At 45.3% G+C, this 24,986-nt stretch overlaps 1 protein-coding gene across 1 annotated transcript in view; it reads left to right on the top strand.

Moving 5' to 3' along the window:
* Positions 1–24,986, top strand: part of SLC15A5 (solute carrier family 15 member 5) — a 108,541-nt gene that overhangs the window by 43,078 nt on the left and 40,477 nt on the right. The window contains exons 2-3 of the mRNA XM_073564592.1: positions 1,679–1,901; positions 17,916–18,085. Of these exons, the coding sequence (XP_073420693.1) occupies positions 1,679–1,901; positions 17,916–18,085 (393 nt within the window). The remainder of the gene's footprint in view (positions 1–1,678; positions 1,902–17,915; positions 18,086–24,986) is intronic.

Genomic DNA, 24,986 nt, shown 5'->3' with positions numbered 1-24,986 from the left:
GGGTTCAGTGTGATGGACCCTGTAGTTGGGGTTCAGTGTGATGGACCCTGTAGTTGGGGTACTGTGTGATGGACCCTGTAATTGGGGTTCAGTGTGATGGACCCTGTAGTTGGGGTACTGTGTGAAGGACCCTGTAGTTGGGGAACTGTGTGATGGACCCTATTATTGAGGTACTGTGTGATGGACCCTGTAGTTGAGGTTCAGTATGATGGACTCTGTAGTTGGGGTTCAATGTGACGAACCCTGTAGTTTGTGTCTGCTGTGATGGACCCTGTAGTTGAGGTTCAGTATGATGGACTCTGTAGTTGGGGTTCAATGTGATGGACCCTGCAGTTGGGGCACAATGTGACGAACCCTGTAGTTTGTGTCTGCTGTGATGGACCCTGTTGTTGGGGTTCAGTGTGATGGGCCTTGTTGTTGTGGTCCAGTGTGATTGACCCTTTAGTTGGGGTTCAGTGTGATGAGCCTTGTAGTTGGGGTTCAGTGTGATGGACCCTGTAGTTGGGGTTCAGTGTGATGGACCCTGTAGTTGTGGTCCAGTGTGATGGACCCTGTAGTTGGGGTTCAGTGTGACGGACCCTGTAGTTGGGGTTCAGTGTGATGGATCCTGTAGTTGGTGTACTGTGTGATGGACACTGTAGTTGGGGTTCAGTGTGATGGACCCTGTAGTTGGTGTACTTTGTGATGGACCCTGTATTTGGGGTTCAGTGTGATGGGCCTTGCATTTGGGGTACTGTGTGATGGACCCTGTAGTTGGTGTACTGTGTGATGGACCCTGTAGTTGGGGTTCAGTGTGATGGGCCTTGTAATTGGAGTCCAGTGTGATGGACCCAATTGTTGGGGTCCAGTGTAATGGACCCAGTAGTTGGGGTTCAGTGTGATGGACCCTGTAGTTGGGGGTTCAGTGTGATGGACCCTGTAGTTGGGGTTCAGTGTGATGGACCCTGTAGTTGGTGTACTGTGTGATGGACCCTGTAGTTGGGGTTCAGTGTGATGGGCCTTGTAATTGGATTCCAGTGTGATGGACCCTGTAGTTGGGGTACTGTGTGATGGACCCAGTTGTTGGGGTCCAGTGTAATGGACCCAGTAGTCGGGGTTCAGTGTGATGGACCCTGTAGTTGGGAGTTCAGTGTGATGGACCCTGTAGTTGGGAGTTCAGTGTGATGGACCCTGTAGTTGGGAGTTCAGTGTGATGGACCCTGTAGTTGGGGGTTCAGTGTGATGGACCCTGTAGTTGGGGGTTCAGTGTGATGGACCCTGTAGTTGGTGTACTGTGTGATGGACCCTGTAGTTGGGGTTCAGTGTGATGGGCCTTGTAATTGGATTCCAGTGTGATGGACCCTGTAGTTGGGGTACTGTGTGATGGACCCAGTTGTTGGGGTCCAGTGTAATGGACCCAGTAGTCGGGGTTCAGTGTGATGGACCCTGTAGTTGGGAGTTCAGTGTGATGGACCCTGTAGTTGGGAGTTCAGTGTGATGGACCCTGTAGTTGGGAGTTCAGTGTGATGGACCCTGTAGTTGGGGTTCAGTGTGATGGACCCTGTAGTTGGTGTACTGTGCGATGGACCCTGTAGTTGGGGTTTAGTGTGATGGACCCTATAGTTGAAATGCTTGTGGGACATGTTTCGTACTTGATGGTGCTGGTACTATTGCTCCTGACACTTGTTTTTGTCCCCAGGTACAGCCCTGCTGCCTGTGGTGGCCTTTCCCTTCGAGGACTTCTACATAGACAGGCATCACATCGCGCACACCTTGGCTCGGAGGGAGCAGACTCTGCTGCTCTATGCTGGACTCTTAATGGCATCCATTGGAACTGGCGGGATTCGGGCCATTGTCTGCCCATTAAGTGCCTACGGTCTGCGGGGCTACAGACAGAAGGAGCTGATGTCATTTTTTAACTGGTCAGTAATCATGTAATATATTGTGCAGCGCTACGCCACTGTACCCGCCATCACAGCTCTCCTTCTCGGGGTGTTCTGCTCATCATCCTCGTCGTGGCTCGTAAGGACAGAGATATGGCCACCGGTTATGTACGATGACATGGAAGCCATGGAGTAGTTCGGACCTGGTGACTCCACAATCTGTAGCAGTGGCCATGGCTCAATGAGAAGCGGCATTTCTAGAAAGTCATCCTGGGACACTCACATAGGGTCAGACACCAATTCATGGAGGAACCATCGGCTCCATGCCAGGCCCTGACAGGGGCCACCAGGTGCCTGCGTGAGGGCAGTGGGGAGCGCGGATCTGTGCTCCTCACACCTGGTATGTGCCCACATGCTATTAAACTGTGCACATTGGGTTCATCTGCAGCTGCGCGGACGCCCGACTGAGGGAGCGACTACGGGAGGGAAGAACCCTGTTCCTTCAGGGAACCACAGGCTTTCAGTCATAGGGGGCACAGTCACCGCGCCAAACACAGCACCACTCCCATATGGTAAGCACGGCCAGCGCCAACTGACAGCGCCTCTGTGCAGAGCAAGCTGAGACACGCACACAGTATAGTGTCCAGACCAGTGAGTGGTGACTGCAAGTGCCTGCATGACTGAAAGCCGGCGGCTTACACTGAACGCAACCACACGAACAGCAAGGCATTCGTCATTGTAGAATTATGTAATCTCTACACAGGGCGCACCCCTAGTGGTGGCTGCAGACAGGATCTTATCATGTATCTCTGTATACAGGGAGCTCCCCCTAGTGGTGGCTGCAGACAGGATCTTATCATGTATCTCTGTATACAGGGAGCTCCCCCTAGTGGTGGCTGCAGACAGGATCTTATCATGTATCTCTGTATACAGGGAGCTCCCCCTAGTGGTGGCTGCAGACAGGAACTTATAATGTATCTCTGTATACAGGGAGCTCCCCCTAGTGGTGGCTGCAGACAGGAACTTATAATGTATCTCTGTATACAGGGAGCTCCCCCTAGTGGTGGCTGCAGACAGGATCTTATCATGTATCACTGTATACAGGGAGCTCCCCCTAGTGGTGGCTGCAGACAGGATCTTATAATGTATCTCTGTATACAGGGAGCTTCCCCTAGTGGTGTCTGCAGACAGGATCTTATCATGTATCTCTGTATACAGGGAGCTCCCCCTAGTGGTGACTGCAGGCAGGATCTTATCATGTATCACTGTATACATGGAGCTCCCCCTAGTGGTGGCTGCAGACAGGATCTTATAATGTATCTCTGTATACAGGGAGCTCCCCCTAGTGGTGGCTGCAGACAGGATCTTATCATGTATCTCTGTATACAGGGAGCTCCCCCTAGTGGTGGCTGCAGACAGGATCTTATAATGTATCTCTGTATACAGGGAGCTCCCCCTAGTGGTGGCAGCAGACAGGATCTTATCATGTATCTCTGTATACAGGGAGCTCCCCCTAGTGGTGTCTGCAGACAGGATCTTATCATGTGTATATTTTTATATTACAGGAGGATTTATGTAAACTAGAAGCTTGGGCTGATAAATGGCAAATGAGCTTTAATGGGGATAAATGTAAGGTCATGCACTTGGGTAGAACGAACAAGATGTATAATTATGTGCTTAATTGTAAAACACTGAGCAAAACAGTCACTGAAAAAGACCTGGGGGTATGGGTGGACGACAAACTCACATTTAGTGGCCAGTGTCAGGCAGCTGCTGCAAAGGCAAATAAAATAATGGGATGCATTAAAAGAGGCATAGATGCTCATGAGGAGAACATAATGTTACCTCTATATAAGTCACTAGTGCGACCACACTTAGAATACTGTGTACAGTTCGGGTCTCCGGTTTATAAGAAAGACATAGCTGAACTGGAGCGGGTGCAGAGAAGAGCAACCAAGGTTATTAGGGAACTGGGGGGTCTGCAATACCAAGACAGGTTATTACACTTGGGGTTATTTTTAGGGGTGATCTTATTACAATGTATAAATATATGCGGGGACAATACAAAGACCTTTCTAATGATCTTTTTACTCTTAGACCTGTGACGGGGACAAGGGGGCATCCTCTACGTCTGGAGGAAAGAAGGTTTAAGCATACTCACAGACGCGGATTCTTTACTGTAAGAGCAGTGAGACTATGGAACTCTCTGCCATATGATGTAATGAGGGATTCCCTACTAAAATTTAAGAAGGGACTGGACGCCTTTCTTGAAAAGTATAATATTACAGGGTATATACACTAGTTTCCTTAATATTGCGTTGATCCAGGGAGCTAGTCTGATTGCCGTATGTGGAGTCGGGAAGGAATTTTTTTCCCCAATGTGAAGCTTACTGTTTGCCACATGGGTTTTTTTTGCCTTCCTCTGGATCAACATGTTAGGGCAAGTTTGGATAGGATATGGGGTGAACTAGATGGACTCAAAGTCTCCCTTCAACCTTAATTACTATGTTACTATGTTACTATGTTACTGTGTATCTCTGTATACAGGGAGCTCCCCCTAGTGGTGGCTGCAGACAGGATCTTATCATGTATCTCTGTATACAGGGAGCTCCCCCTAGTGGTGGCTGCAGGCAGGATCTTATCATGTATCACTGTATACAGGGAGCTCCCCCTAGTGGTGGCTGCAGACAGGATCTTATCATGTATCTCTGTCTACAGGGAGCTCCCCCTAGTGGTGGCTGCAGGCAGGATCTTATCATGTATCTCTGTATACAGGGAGCTCCCCCTAGTGGTGGCTGCAGACAGGATCTTATCATGTATCTCTGTATACAGGGAGCTCCCCCTAGTGGTGACTGCAGGCAGGATCTTATCATGTATCTCTGTATACAGGGAGCTCCCCCTAGTGGTGGCTGCAGACAGGATGTTATCATGTATCTCTGTAAACAGGGAGCTCCCCCTAGTGGTGACTGCTGTCACGTCTCCGTCAGATTTTGGGCCTGCTGTTCCGGTCGCAGCCACTAGGAGGCGCCGGACTGCCCCTTCGCCGTCAGACTCGGGGACGGCTGTTCCTGCCTCGGCCACTGGGAGGCGCCATGGTTCTATTACGTCGCCGTCAGACTCAGGGCCTATGGTCCCAGCTTTAGCCACTAGGAGGCGCCGGTCTGTCACGTCACCATTGGATTTGAGGCCTGCTGTTCCGGTCACGGCCACTAGGAGGCGCCGGACCGCCACTTCACCGTCAGACTCGGGGACGGCTGTTCCTGCCTTGGCCACTGGGAGGCGCCGTGGTCCACCCATGAGTTATGGTGGTGACAGAGAAGTGGCTCCTGCGCAGGCATCTGGTGGGCGCAGGCTCCGCCCCTCTGTCAGTCATCAGGGGGTTACTGCATCACCGTCTGGCCTGGTCCTGGGGGCGGCCCTGATGACATCACCAGTCCAGGAACCTGTGAGGGATGACCTGATCCCTCAAATACCTTGGGACTGGTCTTGCAAGCCGCCGGATATATTCTTGGTTCCCCTGTGTGTTACTTAGTGATTGATTTCTTTTTGACTCTGACCTCAGCCTGGATTTCTGACCCCTCTTTTGCCTGAGGATTCTGTACTTCTGCTACTCTCCTGGTTTGTGACCTTGGCCTGGATATTCTGACTCTGCTACTTCCTAACGATTCTGTACCTCTACCGCCCTCCTGGTTTTTGACTCTGACCTTGGCCTGAAATTGACTCTGCTATTGCCTGCCGTTTTTGTACTTCCCTCTGACGACCGTCCTGCTCTGGTCGTTGCTCCTATTCAGACAGCGCCTCCTGGGCTCTGTTGTAAATCCAGATCCCTGTATAGGGGTAAAGGGTATCAGTGTTTCTCGGGGTGTTGCCTGGCTGCAGCCCAGAACCGCAGACGGACGTTACATTATATCCGGCCATAAAATTATCTGCTTCTTGTGTATATACCCAACATATACAAAAGCAGTCTCCCTGAACTTTTTTTTTTCTTCTTCTGACTGAGCTGATTTTTAGCCTGAACACCTGTTGCAGTGCACAGCCTGGAAGATCACTCTCATTTTCCTGCACAACTATACGGCAGTCTGGAGTCTTCAGGGAGAGAGCTGCACCTCAGAGATCCATGCTCCTGGCACGTCGACCTCTGGGCAACTACTCTGGCTATGGTTGCCCAGGGGCTCAGGTATTGCCCGCAGATGCGGCTAAAGTTTTATTACCCATTTCAGTTTCATGTGGTCAGAAATCGCTGTGTTTAAACGCGTATGTGGATAGTGGCTCTGAAGGAAATTTTATGGATTCCTTGACTGCTAGGAATCTGGGTGTAACTCTACTAAAACTTAATGCCCCTATTAAAACCACGGCTATTAATGGCACGTCCATTATTCAGGAGGGGGTTAAGTTTGTTACTGCCAAGGTTTCCATGTCTGTGGGAGCCTTACACACTGAGCTGGTGTCATTTTTTGTGATGGACAATTTATCCTCTGCAGTTATTCTGGGTATGCCATGGCTACGCCAGCACAATCCTGTCATCGACTGGCACTTGGGTGACGTTGTACGCTGGAGCCCACAGTGTCAGGAAAATTGCATATCCTTGGCAGTAAGCCAAGTTAAGGTTAAAACCCCCCACATACCGTTTGCTTTCAGAGATTTTGAGGATGTCTTTTCTATTGTAGAATCTGAAAAGCTACCCCCTCACAGAGAGTATGATTGCCCTATTGATCTGATTCCGGGTGGCCGTCTCCCTAAGGGAAGAATATTTAATCTCTCTGGCCCAGAGCGTCAGGCCATGAATGACTATATTGCAGATAGTCTAAGAAAAGGGTTTATCAGACCGTCCATTTCTCCAGTTGGGGCCGGGTTCTTCTTTGTGGAGAAGAAAGATGGTGGTCTCAGACCCTGCATTGATTATCGGGAGTTGAATGCAATCACTATAAAGAACCAGTATCCGCTCCCACTCATCCCTGATCTTTTTAATCAGCTAAGAGGAGCCCGTTGGTTTACTAAACTTGACCTCCGGGGGGCATATAATCTGGTCCGCATAAGAAAGGGAGATGAGTGGAAAACGGCCTTCAATACACCCCTTGGCCATTTTGAGTACCTGGTTATGCCGTTCGGACTCAGTAACGCACCTGCCGTATTTCAGCACTTTGATAATGATATTTTTAGAGATATTTGTGGGGTGTATGTCGTGATGTATTTAGATGACATTCTGATTTACTCTGCTGACCCTGTGACACACTCTCAACACGTCTGTTCTGTGCTACAAAGACTACGTGAACACTCCTTGTTTGCTAAACTGGAGAAATGTGTCTTTTTTGCTGAGGAGGTACAGTTTTTAGGATACCTGGTTTCAGGTAAAGGCTTCCACATGGATCCTGCCAAGGTCCAGCCTATTAAGGCTTGGGTGTAACCCAAATCACTGAAAGCGCTGCAGCGATTTTTGGGGTTCGCTAATTATTACCGCAAGTTTATTAGAGGTTTCTCAGAGATTGCCAAGCCACTCACGGATCTGACCCGGAAAGGGGCGGACGTGGCCAACTGGAATCCTGAGGCAATTCAGGCGTTTTCTACGTTAAAAGAGCTTTGTGGCCAACCCAGTTTTGGTTCAGCCGGATCTGGACCGTCCATTTATTGTGGAGGTGGATGCCTCTGAAGTCGGATTGGGAGCAGTGCTATCACAAGGCACTACATCCCTCACTCAGCTTCGCCCATGTGCGTTTTTTTTTTCCCGCAAATTCTCTTCCACGGAGAAAAACTATGATATTGGGAATCGGGAACTATTGGCAATTAAATGGGCCTTCGAGGAATGGCGTCACTTCCTCGAGGGCGCCAAACACAAGATCACGGTAATTACCGATCATAAGAACCTGACATACCTGGAATCAGCAAAAAGGTTAAATCCTAGACAAGCAAGGTGGGCATTGTTTTTCTCTAGGTTTAATTTTATTATCACCTTCCGCCCTGGTACAAAAATTGTGAGGGCCGATGCCCTCTCTCGCAGTTTCTGCCCCTCACAAGCTGAGGACTGTGAACCAGTTCCGATATTGGCCACTGGGATCGTTGTGTCCGCAGTGTCATTGGACCTTCTGGAGGAGATCCGTAAATCCCCAGAACAAGCCCCTGACACTACGCCACCCAACAAATTGTTCGTTCCGCCTGCGTTTCGCCTACAAGTGCTTAGAGAATCACATGACTGTCTTGGCAGGCCATCCTGGTCTCAATAATACCGCCAGATTGATAACTAGGAATTTTTGGTGGTTAAGGACTGCAAAGAATATGTCTTAGCATGTGAGGTCTGTGCCCGCGCCAAGTCCTCCCATAGTCGCCCTGCCGGCTGGCTCCAGTCCTTGCCCACCCCCGAGAGTCCATGGACCCACATCTCCATGGACTTCATTACGGACCTACCGTCCTCAGATGGAAAGACGTGTATCTGGGTGGTGGTGGACAGGTTCAGTAAACAATGTCATTTTGTCCCCCTGTCGGGGGTTACCTAACTCGGAAACGTTGAGTAAACTGTTTATTGTACATGTGGTACGTTTACGCGGTGCCCCGGTCAATATTGTGTCTGACAGGGGTACCCAATTCGTGTCAAAGTTCTGGAGGGCGTTCTGTAAACGCGTTGGTATTGAGCTATCTTTTTCCTCGGCTTACGACCCTGAAACCAATGGTCAAACCGAACGTGTCAACCAGGCTCTGGAGCAATACCTTCGTTGCTACGTCTCAGAACACCAGTCCGATTGGGCAGAACATCTGCCACTAGCCGAGTTTGCCCTAAATAATCAGTATCAGGACTCCATTAAGTCTACCCCCTTTTTCTGCAACCACAGGCTGCATCCGCGTTTTGGCTCGTTCTCGGACAGAATGTCGGAGCTTCCTGGGGTGGAGAAAAATATACATCGTTTAAAAACCATTTGGTCTGAGGTAAACTCGAACTTGAAAGGGGCCCGGGTTAGACAGACCTCGGCAGCGAACAAACGGCGATCCAAAGGACCACACCTGGGAGTTGGAGACAAGGTTTGGCTCTCCACCAAAAACATCAAGCTTAAAGTACCATCTGCCAAACTGGGTCCCAGATTTATTGGTCCATACGAGATTATAGAGGTGCTTAACCCGATGGCCTTCCGTTTAAAACTCCCTCAGTCTTTCAAATTACCCAATGTCTTCCACAAGTCTCTCTTCAAGTTGTATCGCCCCCCAATTCACCCTGTCCCATCCACTCCTCCTCCCGTTTCGGTCGGAGGGTCCTTGGAGTATGAAGTCCAGGGTGTCCTTGACTCCCGCCTTGTAAGAGGGTCCGTACAGTATCTGGTACACTGGAAGGGCTACGGCCCGGAGGAGAGGTCCTGGGTCCCTGCGAGGGACATCCATGCAAAAGCACTAATTAGAAGGTTTCACCTCCTTCACCCTGACAAACCAGGTTTTGGGGGTCCGGAGGCCCCTCTTGGAAGGGGGGGGTACTGTCACGTCTCCGTCAGATTTGGGGCCTGCTGTTCTGGTCGCAGCCGCTAGGAGGCGCTGGACCGCCCCTTCGCCGTCAGACTCGGGGACGGCTGTTCTGTTCCTGCCTCGGCCACTGGGAGGCGCCGTGGTTCTATTACGTCGCCGTCAGACTCAGGGCCTATGGTCCCAGCTTTAGCCACTAGGAAGCGCCGGTCTGTCACGTCACCGTTGGATTCGAGGCCTGCTGTCCCGGTCACGGCCACTAGGAGGCGCCGGACCGCCACTTCACCGTCAGACTCGGGGACGGCTGTTCCTGCCTCGGCCACTGGGAGGTGCCATGGTCCACCCGTGAGTTATGGTGGTGACAGAGAAGTGGCTCCTGCGCAGGCATCTGGTGGGTGCAGGCTCCGCCCCTCTGTCAGTCATCAGGGGGTTACTGCATCACCGTCTGGCCTGGTTCTGGGGGCGGCCCTGATGACATCACCAGTCCAGGATGACCTGATCCCTCAAATACCTTGGGACTGGTCTTGCAAGCCGCCGGATATATTCTTGGTTCCCCTGCGTGCTACTTAGTGATTGATTTCTGTTTGACTCTGACCTCAGCCTGGATTTCTGACCCCTCTATTGCCTGACGATTCTGTACTTCTGCTACTCTCCTGGTTTGTGACCTTGGCCTGGATATTCTGACTCTGCTACTTCCTAACGATTCTGTACCTCTGCCGCCCTCCTGGTTTTTGACTCTGACCTTGGCCTGAATTTGACTCTGCTATTGCCTGCCGTTTTTGTACTTCACTCTGACGACCGTCCTGCTCTGGCCGCTGCTCTTATTCAGACAGCGCCTCCTGGGCTCTGTTGTAAATCCAGATCCCTGTATAGGGGTAAAGTGTATCAGTGTTTCTCGGGGTGCTGTCTGGCTGCAGCCCAGAACTGCAGACGGACGTTACAACTGCAGACAGGATCTTATCATGTATCTCTGTATACAGGGAGCTCCCCCTAGTGGTGGCTGCAGACAGAATCTTATCATGTATCTCTGTATACAGGGAACTCCCCCTAGTCGTGACTGCAGATGGGATCTTATCGTGTATATTTGTATACAGGGAGCTCCCTCTAGTGGTGACTGCAGATAGAACCTTATCATGTATCTCTGTATACAGGGAGCTCCATCTAGTGGTGGCTGCAGACAGGATGTTATCATGTATCTCTGTATACAGGGAGCTCCCCCTAGTGGTGGCTGCAGACAGGATCTTATCATGTATCTCTGAATACAGGGAACTCCCCCTAGTGGTGGCTGCAGATGGGATCTTACCGTGTATATTTGTATACAGGGAGCTCCCCCTAGTGGTGACTGCAGATAGAACCTTATCATGTATCTCTGTATACAGGGAGCTCCCTCTAGTGGTGGCTGCAGACAGGATTGGTATGAGCTCATTTTCTTCTTCACCAGTTGAGAGTTCTCTTTCCATTCTCCCTCTGGTGGTGACAGGAGGTAGTGAGGTTGGTTTAATTGGTAGTGATCTGCCACCTAGTGAGGAAGATAACGATTGGATCTCTGGAGTATCAGACTGGATATAAGACAGCCGACGCCCTATCCTGGTGCTGGTGATTCAGTCTGCTTCTCAGGTCTTGGACTCAGCTCTGTTCCAGTCTTCTCAAGTTAAGTTTGTTTTTGCTAATGTTAAACAGCTGAAAGAAAAAAAGCGCAATAAGGTCTTACCCGAGTAGAGATTGATGTAAAATCAAATCATTATACTCACCTTATGCAGGGGAGATTCAGACATATAGGAACAGAAAGTCAGGCTGCTGCACATCCAAGGGCCACTCCGTGACCACGAATCATCAGATTGCAAAGGAGAAAGTTTATGGATTAAACGTGCGCTGCTTGACAAATCACTCCTTCCAGTTTATGTTAATTGTACTTTAATTTCCCAACGCGTTTCGAAGTTTACACTTCTTCCTTAGGTACATGTCATCCCCTGAGGAAGAAGTGTAAACTTCGAAACGCGTTGGGAAATTAAAGTACAATTAACATAAACTGGAAGGAGTGATCTGTCAAGCAGCGCACGTTTAATCCATAATCTTTTTGCTAATGTTCACACTTGCTCTTGTTGGTCAATTCAGTTTTTTGTGTGGTCGGCCAGCCCGGCTGGGGCTATGCTGAACTTCCACTCTTATTTATCTGTATTTGCCAATTTGCCTTTTGGTCCCTTATTAGATTGGCCTCTTTTTTCTCTGTCTCAGAATATTTCAGAGTGCTGATATAGTGGGAGAAGTCTGACTTCAGGGTTAATTTTGCTATCAGTTGTGTTGGACATTTTGGTAGGGTTTTTGGCAGATTGCAGACAGTGTCTTTCCTTTCCTGTCCGTTCTAGTTAGTTTGGCCCCATCGTTTGCTCAGCCTATTTTCCTGCCTTTGTTTGTACTTTCATCTTGTTTCACCGTCAATACATGTGGGGGGCTGTCTTTCCTTTGGGGTCTGCTCTGGGGCAGTTAGTTTTCCTCTTCTCCTGCTTTAGGCTTATTTAGCTCTCCGGTTGTGACGAGGCGTCTAGGACCAACGTAGGAACGCTCCATGACTGCTGCTAGTTGCGTGGTTAGAATCAGGGATCTGCAGTGTGCATAGTTACCAACCTCACTGGTTTTCTGAGACTTAGCTTGTGGTGTTTTTTTTCCTCGGTGACCTATTCATAACAGAATCACCAGCCATACCGCAGTTTCTAGGGTACTCAAAAGCAGGAAAAAGTTGTTAAAAAAAAAAAAAAAAGAAAGGGGGAAAAAAAAGTGTCAGAATTTTTTTTTTTTATTTTTTTTTTTCATTTTTTTTTTTCTGGGGCCGTAGGAGGATTTTTTTTCTTTTGTTTTTTTCCTAATGGAGATTAAGCAATTGTCTGATCGTGTGGAGCGACTTGCTGCTGAAGTGCGGGGAATTTCCACCTATCTCATTCAGTCACATGCTGCTGAACCCAAGATCCCTACTCCTGATGTGTTTTCTGGGGATCGGTCTAAATTTCTGAATTTTAAGAATAATTGTAAATTATTTCTTGCCTTGAAGCCTAATTCATCGGGGAGCTCTGTGCAGCAGGTTAAAATTGTTATCTCCTTGCTGCGCGGCGATCCCCAGGATTGGGCGTATTCTCTGACACCTGAAAATCCTATTCTGACTAATGTGGATGCATTTTTTTCAGGCCTTGGGGTTGTTGTATGATGAACCTAATGCCGTTGATCAAGCTGAGAGAACCCTGTTGGCATTAAACCAGGGTCAGGATCCTGCAGAGTTATGCTGTCAAAAATTCCGAAAGTGGGCGGTCCTTACTACATGGAATGATAGTGCATTGGCAGCTCTCTTTCGGAAAGGTTTGTCAGAGACCTTAAAAGATGTTATGGTGGGATTTCCTGTTCCCTCTGGTCTGGATGATTCCATGTCATTAGCCATTCAAGTTGATCAGCGTTTACGTGAACGTAAAACTACACGGGAGTCGCTGCCACCTTTTGAACAAACGTCTGAACCTATGCAATGTGATGGGGTTTTGTCTAGGGCGCAACGTCGGGAGTGTAGAAGGCGTAATAAGCTGTGTTTTTTCTGTGGAGACGCCTCTCATACTATTTCTGTCTGCCCTAAACAAGAGAAACGTTTTGCGCACACATTTGCTGTGGGCAGTATACAACCTAACTTCCTTTTGGCAATTACTCTGCTCTGCTCCTTGTCCACGTTTTCCACTAAGGCTTTTGTGGATTCAGGAGCAGCGTTGAATCTGATGGATTTGGACTTTGCTAAACGTTGTGGTTTGTCCATGACTCCTCTGCAGACGCCTATTCCTTTGAGGGGTATTGATGTCACTCCTTTGGCGGAGAATAAACCTCAGTTTTGGACCCAGGTGATAATGCGAGTTGCCCCAGACCACCATGAGAATTGTAAATTTTTGGTGCTGCATAATTTGCATGATACTATTGTTCTGGGTTTTCCTTGGTTGCAAACTCATAACCCAGTTTTGGATTGGAAATCTGTGTCTGTGGTGAGTTGGGGTTGTCAGTGTGTTCTTAGGGGCGCTCCTGTTTTCTCCACCTCTCCTCAGTTTCATGATATTCCTGATTTATATAGCCGATTTTTCTGATGTATTTAGTGAGAGCAAGTCTGCGTCTTTGCCTCCTCATAGGAGTTATGACTGTGCAATTGAGTTGATGCCTGGGTGTAAATTTCCTAAGGGTCGGCTTTTCAATTTATCTGTACCCGAACATGATGCTATGCGATCCTATATTAAGGCGTCATTGGAGAAGGGTCATATTAGACCATCCATGTCACCTTTAGGTGCTGTTTTGTTTTTTTTTGTGGCCAAGAAAGATGGTTCATTAAGACCGTGTATTGATTATCGTTCCCTTAACAAGATGACGGTTAAATATCAGTACCCGTTACCTCTGATGTCTGATCTATTCTCCAGAGTTGAGTGCCTGCTGGTTTACTAAGCTTGACCTCAGGGGGGCGTATAATCTTATTCGCATCAAGCACAGGGATGAATGGAAGGCGGCGTTTAATACTCCGGAGGGACATTTTGAGTACCTGGTGATGCCTTTTGGGCTCACTAATGCCCCTTCTGTCTTCCAGTCCTTTATGAATGATATTTTCCGAGACTTTGTGGATAAGTTTTTGATCATCTATCTGGATGATATTTTGATCTTTTCTAGTGATTGGGATTCTCATGTGGAACACGTCCGGACTGTGTCCCGGATTTTGAGGGAGAATTCCCTGTTTGTTAAGGGATCGAAATGCCTCTTTGGTGTACAGAGGATTTCATTTTTGGGATTTGTCTTGTCTCCATCGACTACTGAAATGGACCCGGCCAAGGCACAGGCCATTTATGATTGGGTTCAGCCTACTTCTTTGAAGGCTCTTCGGAAGTTTTTGGGTTTTGCTAATTTCTATCGTAAATTTATAGGTAATTTTTCTAGTATTGTCAAACCGCTGACTGATCTGACCAAGAAGGGCGCTGATGTGCTGAATTGGTCTCCTGAGGCTGTCTCAGCATTTCAGGAGCTTAAGCGTAGATTTACTTCAGCTCCAGTTTTTCGGCAACATGAAGTCTCACTTCCATTTCAAGTGGAAATAGACGCTTCTGAGATTGGTGCAGGAGCTGTTATGTCCCAAAAAGATCCTGTGACTTCTAAGATGAATCCCTGTGCCTTCTTTTCTCGAAAGTTCTCCCCATATGAACGCAACTATGACGTGGGGAATTGGGAATTGTTGGCCATGAAATGGGCATTTGAGGAGTGGAGATATTGGTTGGAGGGAGCTAGACATCAATTGGTGGTCCTCACCGATCACAAGAATCTGATTTATCTGGAGTCGGCCAAACGCTTGAATTCTAGACAGGCTAGATGGGCCTTGTTTTTCACGCGTTTTAATTTTGTGGTCTCTTTTCTTCCGGGCACTAAGAATGTTAAGGCAGACGCCCTTTCTAGGAGTTTCTTTGCTGATTCTCTTAATGTGACTGAGCCTACTACTATCCTAGCTGAGGGGGTAGTTCTTTCTGCCATTTTGCCTGATTTGAGACGCGCCCTGGAGGAATTTCAGGAGGATAAACCTGAGCGTTGCCCTATGGGAAGATTGTATGTTCCTGACCAGTGGAGAAAGAGTGATGTCTGAAGTCCATTGCTTCGCATTGGCTGGTCATCCAGGTATTTTTGGTACCAGAGATTTGGTGAGTCAGTCGTTTTGGTGGCCCGCCTTATCTCGTGATGTCAGGAATTTTGTACAGTCCTGTGGTACTTGTTCTCGGTCTAAACCCTGTTCTCGTTCTAGTGGGTTGCTGATGCCCCTGCCGGTGCCCAAGAGGCCATGGACCCATATCTCAATGTATTTTATTTCTGATCTTCCTGTCTCTCAGAGAATGACTGTTATCTGGGTAATTTGTGATAGATTTTCAAAGATGGTCCATCTTGTACCACTCTCAGAGTTGCCATCTTCCGCTGAGTTGGTACCCTTGTTTTTACAACAGGTGGTTCAGTTACATGAGATTCCTGAGAACATTGTGTCCGATAGAGGGGTCGAGTTTGTTTCCAGATTTTGGAAAGCCTTTTGTTCCAATCTGGGAATTCCGTTATCCTTCTCCTCCGCGTTTCATCCCCAGACCAATGGGCAGACTGAGAGAACAAACCAGACCCTGGAGTCTTATTTAAGATGTTTTATATCTGCTGATCAAGATGATTTGGTCTCATTTTTGCCCTTGGCCGAATTTGCGCTGAACAATAGAGCTAGTTCTGCCACTTTGATGTCACCCTTTTTCTGTAATTTTGGGTTTAATCCTCGATTCTCTTCAGGGCAAGTGGAGTCTTCATCCTGCCCAGGTGTGGACACTGTGGTTGTGAGAATGCAGCAGATATGGGAGCAAGTGGTGGATAAATTGTCACTCTCTCAGGAAAAGGCCCAGCGCTTTTCCAACCGGCATAGGACCATTGGTCCCCGGTTTAAAGTGGGTGATATGGTTTGGTTGTCGTCTAAGAATATTCCTATGAAGGTTGCATCTCCAAAATTTAAGCCAAGATTTATTGGTCCTTATAAGATTTTGGAGATTCTTAATCCTGTTTCTTTTCGATTGGCTCTTCCAGTTACGTTCAAAATCCATAACGTATTTCACAAATCTCTGTTGAAGAGGTTTGTTGAGCCAGTAGTTCCTGTGGCGGCTACTCCTGACCCTGTATTGGTTAAAGGCAATATGGAATATGAGGTAGAGAAAATATTTGATTCTCGTTTGGTTAGACGGAGACTCCAGTATTTGGTCAAATGGAAGGGTTATGGCCAGGAGGATAATTCTTGGGTCTCTGCCTCTGATATTCATGCCAATAAATTGGTTCGTGCTTTTCACCGGGCCCATCCTGATCGGCCTGGTGGCATGGATGAGGGTTCGGTGACCCCTCCTCAAGGGGGGTACTGTTATGAGCTGATTTTCTGCTCCACCAGTTGAGAGTTCTCCTTCCGTTCTCCCTCTGGTGGTGACAGGAGGTAGTGAGGTTGGTTTAATTGGTAGTGATCTGCCACCTGGTGAGGAAGATAACGATTGGATCTCTGGAGTATCAGACTGGATATAAGACAGCCGACGCCCTATCCTGGTGCTGGTGATTCAGTCTGCTTCTCAGGTCCTGGACTTCAGCTCTCTTCCAGTCTTCTCAAGTTAAGTTTGTTTTGCTAATGTTCACACTTGCTCTTGTTGGTCAATTCAGTTTTTTGTGTGGTCAGCCAGCCCGGCTGGGCTGTGTTGAATTTCCACTTATTTATCTGTATTTGCCAAATTGCCATTTTTTTGTCCCTTATTAGATTGGTCTCTTTTTGCTCTGTCTCAGAATATTTCAGAGTGTTGATAAAGTGGGAGAAGTCTAGTGACTTCAGGGTTAATTTTGCTATCAGTTGTGTTGGACATTTTGGTAGGGTTTTTGGCAGATTGCAGACAGTGTCTTTCCTTTCCTGTCCTTTCTAGTTAGTTTGACCCCATCGTTTGCTCAGCCTATTTTCCTGCCTTTGTATGTGCTTTCATCTTGTTTCACCGCCAATACATGTGGGGGGCTGTCTTTCCTTTGGGGTCTGCTCTGGGGCAGTTAGTTTTCCTCTTTTCCTGCTTTAGGCTTATTTAGCTCTCCGCTTGTGGCGGCGTCTAGGACCAACGTAGGAACGCCCCACGACTGCTGCTAGTTGTATGGTTAGAATCAGGGATCTGCAGTCTGCATAGTTACCAACCTCTCTGGTTTTCTGAGACTTACCTTGTGTTGTTTTTTTTTTCCTCGGCGACCCATTCATAACACAGGATCTTATCATGTGTCTGTATACAGTGAGCTCCCCCTAGTGGAGGCTGCAGAGAGGATGTTATCCTGTATCTCTGTATACAGGGAGCTCCCCCTAGTCATGCCTGCAGACAGGATCTTATCATGTATCTCAGAATACAGGGCGCTCCCCCTAGTGGTGGCTGCAGGCAGGATCTTATCATGTATCTCTGTATACAGGGAGCTCCCCCTAGTGGTGCCTGCAGACAGGATCTTATCATGTATCTCTGTATACAGGGAGCTCCCCGTAGTGGAGGCTGCAGACAGGATCTTTTCCTGTATCTCTGTATACAGGGAGCTTCCCCTAGTGGTGAATGCAGACAGGATCTTATTATGTATGTCTGTATACAGGGAGCTCCCCCTAGTGGAGACTGCAGACAGGATCTTATCATGTATCTCTGTATACAGGGAGCTCCCCCTAGTGCTGGCTGCAGACAGGATCTCATCCTTTATCTCTGTATACAGGGAGCTCTCACTAGTGTTTGCTGCAGACAGTATCTTATCATGTATCTCTGTTTACAGGGAGCTTCCTTTAGTGGTGACTGCAGACTGGATCTTATCATGTATCTCTGTATACAGGGATCTCCCCTAGTGGTGACTGTAGACTGGATGCTATCATGTATCTCTGTATACAGGGAGCTCCCTCTAGTGGAGACTGCAGACAGGATCTTATCATATATTTCTCTATACAGGGAGCTCCCCCTAGTGGTGTCTGCAGACAGGATCTTATGTGTCTCTTCATACAACAGCAGAATAGTGAGTGCAGGTCTGGAGGTGACTGGACGATATAGTGACTTGCCTTTCTTCTGTTTGCAGGTTTTATTGGCTCGTTAATCTGAATTCTCTTGTCGTGTTTGTGGGGATCTCTTATATTCAGCAGTCAGTGGCCAAGAACTTGGGATTTCTAATACCATTCATGTCTATCATTATGGCTTTAATTACAATTTACATGACTCGTAATGAGCTGATCTACCAGCCGTCAACAGGTAAGTCCCATCCACAGATCCTGTCCCACAGATGAGAATTGCCCCCTGCCCTATAGAAAGTGATAGGTTGTATAGTAGACATATTGCAGTGTACAAGATAGATGTGGATTCATCCATGTGACCAATAGGAAAACGTTGACTCATCCATCCGACCAATTCAGATGAGTACTTATCCATTCAACCAATAACAAGACATAGACTCATTCATTCGACTAATAGAAAGATGTAGACTCATCCATGCAACCAATAGGAGAGATAAAGTCATCAATCTGACCAATAGAATGATGGAGACTCACTAATCTGACCAACCGGAATAGTAAGACATACCACAGAAGAAGACACATCCATCCAACTAATAGAAAGATGGAGAGATCTATCCATCTGTCTGATAGGATGACGTAGACCTAGCCATCTGACAATAGAAAGATATAGACTCACCCATCCAACCAATATAAACACGTAGACTCATCAATCCGACCAACAGGACAATGAAGAGTCATCCATCTGACCTACAGGAAAATGTAGACTCATCAATCCGACCAATAGAAAGACGTAGACTCATCCATCTGACCAATAGAAAGATGAAGAGTCAACCATCTGACCTACAGGAAAATGTAGACTCATCAACCTGACCAATTCAAAGATGAAGACTTATCCCCCTGACCAACAGAAAGACGTAGACTCATCCATCTGACCAATAGGAAGAAGGTCATCTGACCAATAAAAAAAACTTAAAAGACAGGTTGCTGCATGTGAGTAATGTCACACCACATACGCGGTGCCGGAAGAGGTATTCAACTCACCTCTGGTAGTTGTGCATGCCAGGCACGATGCTGACACTAAGTGGTGAATGATGGTGGTCCCGGAGCGCTGCTGCACCTTCTGACCGCTCCTGCTCAGGAGCTGTAATGCAGTGAAAATAGATTTAAGGTAGGCAGTGGAGATTCACAGGGCGCCACGATCTGAGTCAGGAAGGAGCAAGGTCAGATGAGAAAGGTCAATTTATTCAACACACAACGCATTTCAGGGACAAGCCATCCTGTTCATCAGGTGACTATAAAATGTATACCACCCTCAGGGCTTTACAGAGGCAGGGTCTGATGTGATTGGCTGATAATTAATTGCATACAGGTTTTAAAAATCATGAATATACATAAAATGTACATGATTACAAATCATAGAAGACAAAACAATATTGAAACTCTAAACATTAATTGTTAGGGAGAGGAGAAAAACAGAATAACAATAATAGGTAGATACAATAGAAATTCTCCTAAGATCCCATCCTTTGGGCGGCTCCACTAGATTCGGGAGTTGTGCAGGGCTTATTGGTGTTTATAGACAGAACTCATAGATTTACTACGATTATTAATCAGAACCTCACCTGGTAAGTTAAATCATGTTCAACCAATCATGTCAGGCCCTGTCTCTTTAAATCATCCATCCGACCAATAGGAAGATGAGACTCATCCATCCGACCAATAGGAAGATGAGACTCATCCATCCGACCAATAGAAAGACATTGACACCAAAACCTGACGAGTCATAAAACAGCAGCTCACACCTATGTAAATAAAATACCACTTTTTTGTTATTGGACATTATTTTAAATAGAAGGACAACAATTAAAAACAAGTAAAGTCATTGTCATGATCCAGTCCGGGTTTTGAGTCCTGTCTGCCCTTTTCCCGGGCTGATCATGTCAAGGGTTAACTTTGCCTGACCTCATTTCGGATTCAGGTCTGCTATTTCTTCCTGCTGCGTCCTGCAGGCCATGTCAGTTATATTTTCTGCCTACGGCGTGAGTATCTGACTCTGGTACTTCCCTGATCTGTCCTCCTGCTGTTGCTAACTTTGCCCGTGTCTGTTTGTCCCCCACTCCCCGTCCCAACTCAGTGTTTCCATTTCATGTTTAGGACTTTCTGGTATCTGACTCAGCTTGGACCCTGACCTACTGTCTGTCTCTTGTCTTTGGCATATCTCTCCTGACCGGTACTGACTCATTTGGCTTGCTTCTGACTCTGTTTGTTTATTCCTTTGGTACTGTGCTACAGACTAATATCTACTCGACTTGTACGACTATTCTGCTGCCACCTGGTGGCAGCCTTGCTGCTGCACTGCAGGTCTGCTCCTTCTGTGTACAGTCCTCCCTCCACTCTATTGCCATCTAGTGGATCTTACATCTACCTTCAAGGAAGCAGCGTGAAAGTCATATTGTGAAGACATGGTGGATCAGTGGATGCTCTAATCCACCAGCCAAAAACACATGGACTAGGGATCGTCCCACCGAACGCCCGCTCTTCTTTTAACATGGCCATAATGCTACTCAGACAACACAGGGTGAGGGTAAAACAGTGTGGCAATGCATTATTAAACCACAAAACAGGCAAATAACACATAGAACAGTCCAAACAAAACACCCCAAGATGACCGGAGGGTCACAACCTGGCTTCTCCAAACATCTCCATTTAGCCAGGTGACCAGCAGATCCCAATCCTAGCTTTGCCAAACATATCAATAGGGCTCAGGATACACTTCCCACCTTATTCCTCAGACATTACATCTTATTCTTTACACTTCCCACCTTATTCCTCAGACATTACAGTTTATTCTTTACACTTCCCACCTTATTCCTCAGACATTACATCTTATTCTTTACACTTCCCACCTTATTCTTCAGACATTACAGTTTATTCTTTACACTTCCCACCTTATTCCTCAGACATTACAGTTTATTCTTTACACTTCCCACCTTATTCCTCAGACATTACAGTTTATTCTTTACACTTCCCACCTTATTCCTCAGACATTACATCTTATTCTTTACACTTCCCACCTTATTCTTCAGACATTACAGTTTATTCTTTACACTTCCCACCTTATTCCTCAGACATTACAGTTTATTCTTTACACTTCCCACCTTATTCCTCAGACATTACAGTTTATTCTTTACACTTCCCACCTTATTCCTCAGACATTACAGTTTATTCTTTACACTTCCCACCTTATTCCTCAGACATTACATCTTATTCTTTACACTTCCCACCTTATTCCTCAGACATTACATCTTATTCTTTACACTTCCCACCTTATTCTTCAGACATTACAGTTTATTCTTTACACTTCCCATCTTATTCTTTACACTTCCCACCTTATTCCTCAGACATTACAGTTTATTCTTTACACTTCCCACCTTATTCCTCAGACATTACATCTTATTCTTTACACTTCCCACCTTATTCCTCAGACATTAAAGTTTATTCTTTACACTTCCCACCTTATTCTTCAGACATTACAGTTTATTCTTTACACTTCCCACCTTATTCCTCAGACATTACATCTTATTCTTTACACTTCCCACCTTATTCCTCAGACATTACAGTTTATTCTTTACACTTCCCACCTTATTCCTCAGACATTACATCTTATTCTTTACACTTCCCACCTTATTCTTCAGACATTACAGTTTATTCTTTACACTTCCCACCTTATTCCTCAGACATTACATTTTATTCTTTACACTTCCCACCTTATTCCTCAGACATTACAGTTCAGACATTACAGTTTATTCTTTACACTTCCCACCTTATTCCTCAGACATTACATCTTATTCTTTACACTTCCCACCTTATTCCTCAGACATTACAGTTTATTCTTTACACTTCCCACCTTATTCCTCAGACATTACAGTTTATTCTTTACACTTCCCACCTTATTCCTCAGACATTACATCTTATTCTTTACACTTCCCACCTTATTCCTCAGACATTACATCTTATTCTTTACAGTTCCCACCTTATTCCTCAGACATTACAGTTCAGACATTACAGTTTATTCTTTACACTTCCCACCTTATTCCTCAGACATTACATCTTATTCTTTACACTTCCCACCTTATTCCTCAGACATTACAGTTTATTCTTTACACTTCCCACCTTATTCCTCAGACATTACATCTTATTCTTTACACTTCCCACCTTATTCCTCAGACATTACATCTTATTCTTTACACTTCCCACCTTATTCCTCAGACATTACATCTTATTCTTTACACTTCCCACCTTATTCCTCAGACATTACATCTTATTCTTTACACTTCCCACCTTATTCTTCAGACATTACAGTTTATTCTTTACACTTCCCACCTTATTCCTCAGACATTACATCTTATTCTTTACACTTCCCACCTTATTCCTCAGACATTACATCTTATTCTTTACAGTTCCCACCTTATTCCTCAGACATTACAGTTCAGACATTACAGTTTATTCTTTACACTTCCCACCTTATTCCTCAGACATTACATCTTATTCTTTACACTTCCCACCTTATTCCTCAGACATTACAGTTTATTCTTTACACTTCCCACCTTATTCCTCAGACATTACATCTTATTCTTTACACTTCCCACCTTATTCCTCAGACATTACATCTTATTCTTTACACTTCCCACCTTATTCCTCAGACATTACATCTTATTCTTTACACTTCCCACCTTATTCCTCAGACATTACATCTTATTCTTTACACTTCCCACCTTATTCTTCAGACATTACAGTTTATTCTTTACACTTCCCACCTTATTCCTCAGACATTACATCTTATTCTTTACACTTCCCACCTTATTCCTCAGACATTACATCTTATTCTTTACACTTCCCACCTTATTCCTCAGACATTACATCTTATTCTTTACACTTCCCACCTTATTCTTCAGACATTACAGTTTATTCTTTACACTTCCCATCTTATTCTTTACACTTCCCACCTTATTCCTCAGACATTACAGTTTATTCTTTACACTTCCCACCTTATTCCTCAGACATTACATCTTATTCTTTACACTTCCCACCTTATTCCTCAGACATTAAAGTTTATTCTTTACACTTCCCACCTTATTCTTCAGACATTACAGTTTATTCTTTACACTTCCCACCTTATTCCTCAGACATTACATCTTATTCTTTACACTTCCCACCTTATTCCTCAGACATTACAGTTTATTCTTTACACTTCCCACCTTATTCCTCAGACATTACATCTTATTCTTTACACTTCCCACCTTATTCTTCAGACATTACAGTTTATTCTTTACACTTCCCACCTTATTCCTCAGACATTACATTTTATTCTTTACACTTCCCACCTTATTCCTCAGACATTACATCTTATTCTTTACACTTCCCACCTTATTCCTCAGACATTACAGTTTATTCTTTACACTTCCCACCTTATTCCTCAGACATTACAGTTTATTCTTTACACTTCCCACCTTATTCCTCAGACATTACATCTTATTCTTTACACTTCCCACCTTATTCCTCAGACATTACATCTTATTCTTTACACTTCCCACCTTATTCCTCAGACATTACAGTTTATTCTTTACACTTCCCACCTTATTCCTCAGACATTACATCTTATTCTTTACACTTCCCACCTTATTCCTCAGACATTACATCTTATTCTTTACACTTCCCACCTTATTCCTCAGACATTACATCTTATTCTTTACACTTCCCACCTTATTCCTCAGACATTACATCTTATTCTTTACACTTCCCACCTTATTCCTCAGACATTACATCTTATTCTTTACACTTCCCACCTTATTCTTCAGACATTACAGTTTATTCTTTACACTTCCCACCTTATTCCTCAGACATTACATCTTATTCTTTACAGTTCCCACCTTATTCCTCAGACATTACAGTTCAGACATTACAGTTTATTCTTTACACTTCCCACCTTATTCCTCAGACATTACATCTTATTCTTTACACTTCCCACCTTATTCCTCAGACATTACAGTTTATTCTTTACACTTCCCACCTTATTCCTCAGACATTACATCTTATTCTTTACACTTCCCACCTTATTCCTCAGACATTACATCTTATTCTTTACACTTCCCACCTTATTCCTCAGACATTACATCTTATTCTTTACACTTCCCACCTTATTCTTCAGACATTACAGTTTATTCTTTACACTTCCCACCTTATTCCTCAGACATTACATCTTATTCTTTACACTTCCCACCTTATTCCTCAGACATTACATCTTATTCTTTACACTTCCCACCTTATTCTTCAGACATTACAGTTTATTCTTTAGACTTCCCACCTTATTCCTCAGACATTACATCTTATTCTTTACACTTCCCACCTTATTCCTCAGACATTAAAGTTTATTCTTACACTTCCCACCTTATTCCTCAGACATTAGTTTATTCTTACACTTCCCACCTTATTCCTCAGACATTACAGTTTATTCTTTACACTTCCCACCTTATTCCTCAGACATTACATCTTATTCTTTACACTTCCCACCTTATTCTTCAGACATTACAGTTTATTCTTTACACTTCCCACCTTATTCCTCAGACATTACAGTTTATTCTTTACACTTCCCACCTTATTCCTCAGACATTACATCTTATTCTTTACACTTCCCACCTTATTCCTCAGACATTACAGTTCAGACATTACAGTTTATTCTTTACACTTCCCACCTTATTCCTCAGACATTACATCTTATTCTTTACACTTCCCACCTTATTCCTCAGACATTACAGTTTATTCTTTACACTTCCCACCTTATTCCTCAGACATTACAGTTTATTCTTTACACTTCCCACCTTATTCCTCAGACATTACAGTTTATTCTTTACACTTCCCACCTTATTCCTCAGACATTACATCTTATTCTTTACACTTCCCACCTTATTCCTCAGACATTACATCTTATTCTTTACACTTCCCACCTTATTCCTCAGACATTACAGTTTATTCTTTACACTTCCCACCTTATTCCTCAGATATTACATCTTATTCTTTACACTTCCCACCTTATTCTTCAGACATTACATCTTATTCTTTACACTTCCCACCTTATTCCT

The sequence above is a fragment of the Dendrobates tinctorius genome, unplaced genomic scaffold, assembly GCF_039654945.1.
Source record: "Dendrobates tinctorius isolate UK_male_01 unplaced genomic scaffold, ASM3965494v1 ptg000464l, whole genome shotgun sequence".
NCBI classification, from domain to species: domain Eukaryota; kingdom Metazoa; phylum Chordata; class Amphibia; order Anura; family Dendrobatidae; genus Dendrobates; species Dendrobates tinctorius.
Note: the sequence above shows the minus strand (reverse complement) of the source record. Positions and strands in the feature narration are given on the sequence as shown.